This window comes from Leptinotarsa decemlineata, unplaced genomic scaffold (assembly GCF_025532065.1).
Source record: "Leptinotarsa decemlineata unplaced genomic scaffold, Ldec_3_MD MMD2_tig00026328_RagTag_RagTag, whole genome shotgun sequence".
NCBI lineage: Eukaryota > Metazoa > Arthropoda > Insecta > Coleoptera > Chrysomelidae > Leptinotarsa > Leptinotarsa decemlineata.
Window position 1 is genome coordinate 1,816,077 of NW_027412688.1, and position 10,898 is coordinate 1,826,974.

Sequence of the window (10,898 nt, forward strand, 5' to 3'; positions counted from 1 at the left end):
ATCATTTAACAAACAAAGTCCACATCGGACCAAAAAACTTTAGGTATATAAACAGCTACCCTTGTCTTTAGATTCAGTGTCAATTTGCTTCTCCTGAAGATGCTAACCTTGTTAGCGAAACGCGCGTCAAGTGCAAATATATCAGTTTGGTGTAAGGGTAATTGATCTCCAGAAAAAGTTTTCAACTTTTACACCAAAGGTTCCAATCTCATCTTTTAAACCGATTTTTGTGAAAATCTTAGTGTTTTTGAGTACTTTCATTAATATGGCTTTCTGGAGACCTTTTGAAACAAATGATAACATTACGTGTGAGGAATCTGTGTCAATCGAGAGAGATCCGGAATTTGAAAATAAGGACAGTTCGTTCGACAGTTCCTCGAGTCATTGAAATAGGGGATGTCATTGACCATGTAATGAAACGAAAATAAAGGAATAAACAATTCGCAAACGTTGATGGTGCTACAAAAGATGTGATTCGGCGAATAATTTATGGTATATACCAAAAAAATGAAGTACCAACCTTGGAAATGATTTGGTATAAATTACTCGACTATCCCGATTACAATTAGAAATCTTTAGAAACTCTACGAAACTCCTTGAAGGTGAAGAAAATTCAACCTAGGATTATTACATTAGAATTAAGTCTGAAACATACGTAATTCTGCATATTACTCATTCAAACATTAGTTAAACTATGGATACCTTTGGATCCTTGAAAGTGAAGAAAATTGAACCTAGGATAGTTACATTGCAAATAAGTCAGAAACATACGTAATTCTGCAAAGTATCCATTAAAACATTAGAAAAACTATGGATACATTTGGATCCTTGAAGGTGAAGAAAATTTAACCTAGGATTGTTACATTAGAATTGAGTCTAAAAAATAATTAATTCTGCATATTATTCATTCAAACATTAGAAAAACTATGGATACATTTGGATCCTTGAAAGTGAAGAAAATTCAACCTAGGATAGTTACATTAGAAATAAGTCTGAAACATACGTAATTCTGCATATTATCTATTTGAACATAAGAAAAACTATGGATACATTTGGATCCTTGAAGGTGAAGAAAATTCAACCTAGAATTGTTACATTACATTTTGTTGTGGAATTGGCCGCGGTGGTAGTGCGCCCGACTCACGATCGGAAGATCGTGGGTTCAATTCCCGCCTCGACCAGATATTTTCCTCGAGAGAATTTATCTGGTTGAAGCGGGGATGATTCTGCAACCGTATTAGGAATCACACGTTAAAAGGTAAGACCTCGTTAGTTCTTAGCTCTCATAAGTTTCTCAACTTCTGAAAGTTGTCATTCGTGTGGGGGCGACAGCTGATTAACGGAAAAACAGATTTTAAACAGATTTTTAAACAGATTAGAATCAAGTCTGAAACATACTTAATTCTGCATATCATTCATTCAAACATTAGAAAAACTATGGATACATTTGGATCCTTGAAGGTGAAGAAAATCAACCTAGGATAGTTAAATTAGAATTGAGTCTGAAAGATAATTAATTCTGCATATTATCCATTCAAACATTAGAAAAACTATGGATACATTTGAATCCTTGAAGGTGAAGAAAATTCATCCTAGGATAGTTACACTCGAAATAAGTCTGAAACATACGTAATTCTGTAAATTATTCATTCAAACATTAGAAAAACTATGGATACATTTGGATCTATAGAGGTGTACTTTCCTATGGTTAATTCTCTCATCAACTTTGATATCATGTTTTCAGAATATGCCAGGGAGTTTCCGAAAGTTTTTGTTGCTTAGACGAGAGGTAATGAGATTGATATCTACAACTTTCCGTGACATAAAAAAATGTCTTCCATATTCATCTTGCAATGTGTCACTTTTGCTCATGAAAATATCAATTTACGCTTACACTCTGTCAAAAAAGAATTGGGAATCGATCATTTAAAAAGCCCGCGTGAAGGGAATCTCAAAATTATTTTTTTAACTAGGTTGACACATCTGTTTCTGTACTCGCGCGAAATTTTAGTGCCATTCGTCATTTAGTTTGCTCAGAGTTCTCAATTTGTTATTTAAGTAAATTAAGTAAAAGAACAATTTGTTCAGGCCAGTCTCGACTCACCACCAAAGTAGGTTAATGGACTGACACCAATCAGAAAACAACTATTCACCTGGCTAATACCCCGAAAGGCATTGAAAAACAATGGATAAAAGTATCTAGCAAATAATTTGTCTCAAATTTTGTCTTGCAATTAGAACTTCGTGTGCCGTAACGCTGGAAATGTTGCATACAACTTACGGTGGATCTACTATATCAAAAACAAGACAATGTGTATGTAGATCATCGTCTGACTCTGAGTGAGATAACCGCTGAAACTTGTACGTCTCACGAAGTAACGGAAAACCAAACTGTCCTAAATCGACAATTATTTTAAGTAAATGATTTCGATTTACTTTAGTTAAACTATCGAACGTACATTCGCCATTGAACGCTGGAAAATAAGAGATATTGTAGTCTGCTAAAGGAAAATACCACCTTGGTACGTCGAAACAAAATGGACAAGGTAGAGAAAAATCTCATAGAAATCATCAGTCCCTCAGATAACAAGAGTTTCACTTTTATTTCATGAAATAACTACTAACATATCACAAGGAATCACATATAAATTATCCAAAGTTGATGAGCGGTGAGTAAACTACGTTGGGATCAGCTTGAATGTTTTGGAAATGATAATTCGCTGTATATTCGTAGTTCTGATCTCCTGCCTCGCGGGTTCTTTGATACAACACCCTTTGAAGACGACCATCAGGTTGAAGTAGATAGAATTGTTGATCTCCTGGTAGTCCCGCAACAGCAGTTGCTATAGCGACGTTTGGATTATCTGATTGGTCGTTGAATGGTGTAGTCTGAAAAATAGAAAAACATAAATTGCTTGATGAAGGAGAACAACAGCATAAAATTAGTTTACTTTTTCTCCGGCCCTCTAATGAAAACATCCTACTTTGAAAATGTCATATTCTACTATCCTGTTATTGGGACTGACAAAAATCAATCATTGGCAATCTTAAAAATGAAATATCCGAAGATATCCATAGAAAAAAGAAATTATTCCCGGAGAGCAGGGGAAATTAGATTTGGTGTGCCAAAAGGTTCTGTGCTAGGCCCTATTACGTTTCTGTCATATGTTAATGATAATATCACCACGATTGATATATCTGGTAGCTTTACTCTATCAAAAAATATAATGGAAGGGAAGAAGCTTCACCAAGGTACATGAAATATTTTTAAAAACGAATATAATGTTCAGTGTTAATATTTTCCGGGTTTGAAGGCCGTGAGCTAATATCTCTGATCAAAATCTCACCTCCTCAGGTTCCTGTGGTGTTGTAGTAGGAATTGGTGCTACAGTTGGACGGCTTGGCCTTCGTACCACTGTCCTTGGAGTAGTTGAAGGTGGCAAATATCTATCAGTAACTGAATCTCCTACAAATCCGCTCTGGTCAGAATTTTCATTCGTTGATGTCAAACCGGGTTCTAGTTTGTTGTTATTTCCACTGACACCCTTACTCCAAGACTTCACTTTGACCTGGGTTATATCAAAATTGGGAGCAGCAGGTCTTTGGGGGGAGTATTGCGATGGGAGATTTGCTTGACTAGGTGCTTCAGCATTATTTGAAACAGATTCACGGTTTTCTTTGGTGGTGGGAAAGTTATTCTGGAAACTTTGGCCGGATTCCTTGGGGACTTGATAGGGAGTTACATCGAAATTATTTAGGAAAGTTACCTTACCAGGGTTTTTCTCTTGTGGAGAGTTATAGGTCTGCGGTGGCAGGTATCGATCATTGATATTAGAGTTTTCAGTTGTTGAGGTATATTGGGATTGCTGAAAGCTGTTTCCAAAATTAGTTGCAGCTTTTATAGGTAGATATTGTTGTGACGGTTTCAGTACTTCATTTCTGAAATCGGTAGATGGTCTCACTGGCAAATGCTGAGCAGAATTTTCATTTAGATTCGAGGTTTTGAAACTGGTAGCTTCTCTTACTGGCAAATATTGGATTGCAGGTATGTTGTTCAACTCGTTAATTTTTTGTAGCTGTGTTTCAACTTGACGAGTCCTTTCAAATGTTTCAATGTCTTTAGAATCTGGTATTCCATATTGACTTTGTGGCTCCTCTATTCTATTTGGGACACCATATGTTATTTGTGGTTGATTAGCAACTATATTGCTCTGGAACCTGTTGTCAGTAGGTCGTGGCTGCTCTATTCTGTTTGGTAGACCGTAGGTTACCTGCGATTGTGATTGTTCCACTCTATTAGGTGCACCATATGTTACTTGTGGTTGGTTTGGAACTATATTACTTTGGAGCCTGTTGTCAGTAGGTCCTGGCTGCTCTATTCTGTTTGGTGGACCGTAGGTTACCTGCGGTTGTGATTGTTCCACTCTATTAGGTGCACCATATGTTACTTGTGGTTGGTTTGGAACTATGTTGCTCTGGAACCTGTTGTCAGTAGGTCGTGGCTGCTCTATTCTGTTTAGTGGACCGTAAGTTACCTGCGGTTGTGATTGTTCCACTCTATTAGGTGCACCATATGTTACTTGTGGTTGGTTTGGAACCATGCTGCTCTGGAACCTGTTGTCAGTAGGTCGTGGCTGCTCTATTCTGTTTGGTGGACCGTAGGTTACCTGCGGTTGTGATTGTTCCACTCTATTAGGTGCACCATATGTTACTTGTGGTTGGTTAGCAACTATATTGCTCTGGAACCTGTTGTCAGTAGGTCGTAGCGGCTCTATTCTGTTTGGTGGACCATAGATTACCTGTGGTTGGTTGGCAGCTATGTTGTTCTGAAATCTATTGCCTGCAGGATTGGATACTTGCTTATTATTATATGGAGGTCCATACTGTGAACTGGGCAGTTCCTGTTTACTTGGAACACCATATGTGACTTCAAGCTGGTTATTAACTATTCTTAAATTATTAAGAAAATCTAGTTCCGCTTGACTTTGAGGTCGTTGCCTTTGGGCCGAATTGTGCGGTCTGACTATCACTTTTACTGGATTGACATCTAGCGGTGGTCCATATTGTGTTTGTGTTTGGCTAGGCGGAGGTATGAAAAATTGTGGGCTTGGTCTAAATCCCCTAGCAGGATATGGTGGAGGAACTTCACATAAAACGACGCTGAGAGTCAGGAGGATATTGAGTAGGATCTGAAAGTAATAAACATTTGCTCAAATTTGTATTTGAAAGCATGATTCTGATTTTGAAGTACAGTGGTGATTGTAAGCTTGGAACTGTGTTGTGTACTACAAGACCCAAATCAGATCGTATGTGAAAAATATTATGACATATTATATGAGCTCTGTGAACTCAGAGAATAAAATTACGTTTTGTATGCCATTGTAAGAATTGAAAAATACTGAATAATATCTCATGAGACTGATAATAGATGACATCACCAATAATAAAACAAGAAATGGAATATTTATATTCAACTGAAATTTATAATTTTAGCAATATGCTGATTAAAAACCTGGTAATGCTGTTTGCTTCTGACATAATGATACATACTAAACATGCAATATTGCATCAAAACGAAAACATTGTTATCAGGTTGTGATTCTTTATATTTTTTCATTTGATGAAATATATAGAATCACAACCTGACAACAATGTTTTCGTTTTAATGGAATATTTCTGAGAATGTAGTGCCTACTATTATGGAATTTCAGCATGGACTGGATCACGCATTCTGCCTTTGTGCTCGTCTGTGCTCGACACTTTGAACTTAAAATTTATAGTAGGCGCACTCTTCAACCTAGGGATTCGTGGTAATATAAATCAATTACTTGTTTCTTTTTTGGGGAATAGATGTTTCCAGGTAAAGCAGAATAATACCATGTATCCCTCAGGGCACCGTTCTTGGTCCATTAATTTTTTTATTATATGTAAATGATCTACCTCTTAATATAAGTCATGGAAAAATATTCCTCCACGCAGATGACAAGTCTATCATTCTTTCCAGTAAAACATCTGACGATATGACACAAATAATAAATGCTGTTCTAATCGAATTTAATGGGTGGTGTAACAAGAACAGACATTGTGAACTAAAACAAAACAGTATACATGCAATTTGCGAATTCATCGAGAAGAGAACATAATCTCAATCTTGGTTTCCAAAATAAACCTTTAGAACTGGCCAGCTCGACAAAATTCTTAGGAATAATGGTTGACTTACTCCGCATTTGGCAAGAACATATAGATTATATATGCAAGAAATTTAATCAATCATACTACCTGATAAAATCTCCTAAGCGCAAATTAGATACAAATTCACTGATATCATTTTATTATGGCAAATTTCACTCGTATGTATGATAAAATTCAGGTCTAGGGACTAGCTACTGGATCAGACAGGATTTTTATAAAACAAAAAACGCTGCTGAGATTGATATTTAATTTAGACTTTAGAACTCCATATTACTGGAGTTTTTTCCCAACACCAAATCGTTATTTTTAACACCTCGACACGTGTTTCGATCATCAAGTGATCATTTTCAAAGAGGTAGATTAAAGGTTTTAATCTTCCTCTTTGAAGATTAAAACCTTTAATCTTCCTCTTCTTTGAAGATTAAAACCTTTAATCTTCCTCTTTGAAGATTAAAACCTTTAATCTTCCTCTTTGAAGATTAAAACCTTTAATCTTCCTCTTTGAAGATGATCACTTGGTGATTGAAACACGTGTCGAATGTTAAAAATAACGATTTGGTGTTGGGAAAAAACTCCAGTAATATTCATTACTATACCAAAGGTTCCAAACAGTGCATCATAAGTTTAGAACTCCATGTAGAGAGATATTCCAACAAAATAAAATATTGACAGTTGCAAGTCTGTACGTTTTTAAAACATTAACATTTGTACATGAAAATAAAGAACTTCTCCAAACAAAAACAGATATGCATAACTATAACATAAGAAGAGAAGATATGATCATAACACGAAAACGTCAAACGCAAAATATGAAAAATTTCCTAAATTTGCCGGCATTCGAATGTACAATCTACTGCCAAATGATATAAAGACTGTCTCCTCATATCTTCAATAAAAAAAATTGAAATGTTATTCATCAGAAAAGGATTTTTACACAGTAGACAAATTTACACTTGAAGTAAGCAATGAGTGATCGTATTTCTTTCGACATCAGGACTGGCATGTTTATAACTCAACTACAATTATGACTTATCCCATGTCTACACATTATGTAGCAAAAAGGATCAATAAAATCTATCTATCTATCCATTTTCCTCACAGGAAAAAATTTCCTATATCACGAGAATAACTCTTTTTGAATTTATATTCTAATCGAAAACTTTACTTAGCTTTCAATGGCACAACCATCAATATGTAGCCTCAGCTAGCCAGAACTAGATCCAACTGTTTAACTATCACAAAAAACATAATAATAATAATAATAATAATAATAATAATAATAATCATAATACCTTTTAGACAAAAATTACATTGTATGGTAATCGTCAAGCTTATATAACTACATTTAGCACATGGTACTGTGCTAAATGTGCAACATTCAGATACTAAAATAAGATAAATAAAATGCAGAAAGGCAACGAGAAGTCACAAATATTTTCGTCGTCAACGAGAACCAGAAAAAAAACTTTCATCGATTTCATCGAATCCCGAGCATCCAAGCACCCACTTTTTATGCTGACTGTATTAATTGACTTATGTTACGTTGGCAAACAACCTAATGAAACAGTTTCTAATAGATCCATTTCATGCCACAGGTGCAAATTTCATATGTAAAGTAAGATATTAATTTAAACACTAATTGAGCACTCTGTGTAAAATGTTCTGCATTCAGTACTGATTCTTTATACCAAGTTCATTGGTGAAAATCATTTTGTAAAGACATCAGCCATTCGAAAAACTTGTTTACTGTTTTGTCTCGGATAGCTACTTCATTCCACTGGTATGTAATTTGTTCTTCGTGAATTTTTTCAATACCTGAACTTTTTTCAAAAACGTGATATCACCAACAATTGCTGGATAACATCACATAGCTTAACAAAACGTACCTCAGAAATAGTGTATTCATAGTTGTAGAAAAAAAAGTTAAATTCTACCTATTGATAATATCAATTTCTCTCCGCAGCCCCAGTAATCCATTGATGTGGCAGTTGAAAGATCAATTAATCAACTGTCCTGGCTCACAGAAAAAAATTGAAACACTTCTGAATTTGAGAACGACATTGTTAGTACTATTATTGCTGTGGAAAAACACACCGAACCCGAAGAAACCAACTATTGAAAGTAAAATCACTCTTACCTTCATATTGCAGACCTCGAAACGACTAAAGCATGAGTAAATTCTTTTGGAATTTATATAATCTTTGGAATATAATTTGTATTCCAAAGAAGATCAAGGAATACGTGAGGCGGTCTCTTTCAGCATTGTATATTTATTGTGTTGTTATCAATAGGTTTTGTTTTTGACCTAGATTTTGGAATGAAATCATCATTTCAGGGTACATGTTTCTCCATCGATGTGTTAACATTTTGGAACATGAATTCATATGCATTGAAGACGGATGCATAAAAGCTATGCAAGCAGGGATAGTTCCTAGTCCGAGGCAAAGAAATTGTCCACTATTCTCTCTAATCTGTTGTCAGGGATGAGAGGAGACTGATTTTCCTCCATGGAATGGGAAGGGGCCCGCTTCTTTTGGCTGTTAGGTTAAGTCTAAAGTGAGTGGGTCTATTCGACCCTCCACCGGAACCCGCAAGGGTTCATTGTGACTCACACTTATTCACACTGGGCCAAATAAACCTAGCTTCTTAACGAAGCCGATTAGTTTGTATGGTGAGTAGTCTTTCAGGTCAGATGGTAAGAGTGCGGCTCTGCCGAACTCTAAAAAACCTGATTCGGTCCCCAGCGGAGCAGGCACAAAGTATGCGCTCTGCTGTTTGATCATTTTCCAAACAGAGGCGACACACACTGTCCTCTGACAGTCCCAGTCTGCATATGATGATTCAAATGACAGTGACCTGTAAGAAGGCCTGTTAAACTTCATAGTTCATCCCTACTGTAGTCCAACAAATGTTTGGTATCAAGCTTCGAAGGGTGAATAAACGCCTTGGAGTGAGCCAATCCTGGAAGATTCTGCCAGAAGTCCATAACTTTTCTTGCTATCCAGGGGTTCAATGTTCGTTTGGCAGAGCCTAAAGCGATGCCAATGACAGGTTCGATGGAGCTGCTTGCAGTACCCTCCTTTGCAAGGGAGTCAGCAGCTTGGCCAGAATAGCCAGGAATCCAGACCAGAGGCAATCTGTTGAGTCTTTCCATCGAGGAGAGTCGTTTTTAGCAATTTGCTACCAATGTAGACGTTGCTCGGTAGGAGCCAAGAGCTACCAATGCACCTTGATTGTCCGAGAATATTTTTGGCTATTACTTGAAGCTAAAAAGTAGCAGTGTTGGGTAAATAGTGTTTTAGTACAAAAAGCTACTTCTTCTTCCAGAAACTTATTTCAAACAACAATGTGAGTACAAAATAGGTTAGTCTATAAGGTTGTTCCAAAAGTTTTGTACGTTTCAAAGTCATGTGTTTTTGTTGCTCCATATCTCAATAAATATTTATTCTGCTGTGTCGTACATACATTGATGCTGTTAATTGTTTCGAAATTAATCTTTTTTCTCTTCAATCTTATTACTATATGATGTAGGACAATTTTCAGCCAATTTTTCTCTACGAATTCAAATTGAACTAAAGCACTGCCGAAACAGTCCTAAAAATCAACCAGGTATTTGGCAATGAACGCACTGTTCGACATTGGTTCAGTTAGCCACGAAGATGAGTCCAGAAGTGGTAGATCTACAGGATTTGAGGACAAGGATTTGAGGACCTTGATGAAGACGGTCTGTTTTGAGGTCTGTTCTTCTTTTTTGGTCCAGATCGTTACGTGTGATGCAAAGTTGATCATCTACGACAACAGGAGACATTTAGGACAATAGTTGGACACGATGAGCCATCCAGGTACTCCCAAAAGGCGAACAAAAAAAAATGGTTACTGTATAGTAGTCAGCGGCTAATGTGATGGTTAAATTAGGTTGGGTCCAAAGTGAGTGGGTCTATTCGACCCTCCACCGCAACCCCCAAGGGTTTGTTGTCGCCTATTCACACTCGACCATAAACACAGCCTAGCTTCTTAACGAAGCCGATTAGTTTGTATGGTGAGTAGTCTTTCAGGTCAGATGGTAAGAGAACGGCTCTGCCGAAATCTAAAAACCTGATTCGGTCTCCAGCGGGGCAGGCACAAAGTATATGCTCTGCTGTTTCATCGTTAATGAGGTCGTCGGATTGTCAAGGTGCCAGATTCCCACCTTGATACCCGCGGTAAACTTCCTATATGAGGGTGTTTGCACGTCAGCTATACCTGATGATGCCTTAGCTTCAACCGTGAAGGTCTTTTTCGCCTCTGGTTTTGGTGAATAATCACTTGAGCGCTAAGGTTTGCTAACCTGCTTATGGTGGGTTTGTTCCTCCACCTGAGGCAGATTCTGCGTACGCCGTTCAAGAATTTGGTGCAAAGCGGTTTCATAAGGTATCCCGCTCTTGAGCAGACGAGTCAGTTGTTTCTGGCTGCACCATCAAATCTTTGTTTAGGTTCAGTTATTGGATCAGGCGTTGGAGAGTTGAGAATCTCTCGCTTTCGATCTGAATTTGCAGGGAGGTCAGTTGGAGTCGTGAGCTCGACATCCATCTCCTCTGTAGACTCAGCGTCAGAAAGAATTTTCAAGTTCACTGTGTCCTTAAAAGTTCCACGAGTAGCTAGGGAAAGAAGGTCAATCACGGCAGAGCGGCGCAATACCGTGACAAGGCGATGCTACGACAAGAGGG

The 10,898-nt window shown here is 37.2% G+C and overlaps 1 protein-coding gene across 1 annotated transcript; it reads right to left on the minus strand.

Moving 5' to 3' along the window:
* Positions 1–2,584: 2,584 nt before the first annotated feature.
* Positions 2,585–8,401, minus strand: LOC111511340 (uncharacterized). Its single transcript, XM_023167359.2, has 3 exons — positions 8,330–8,401; positions 3,348–5,189; positions 2,585–2,889 (listed from the first exon to the last, which is right to left on the minus strand). The coding sequence occupies exons 1-3, from the start codon at positions 8,333–8,335 to the stop codon at positions 2,650–2,652; spliced, it is 2,088 nt and encodes a 695-aa protein (XP_023023127.2). The 5' UTR covers positions 8,336–8,401; the 3' UTR covers positions 2,585–2,649.
* Between the last annotated feature and the right edge of the window lie 2,497 nt (positions 8,402–10,898).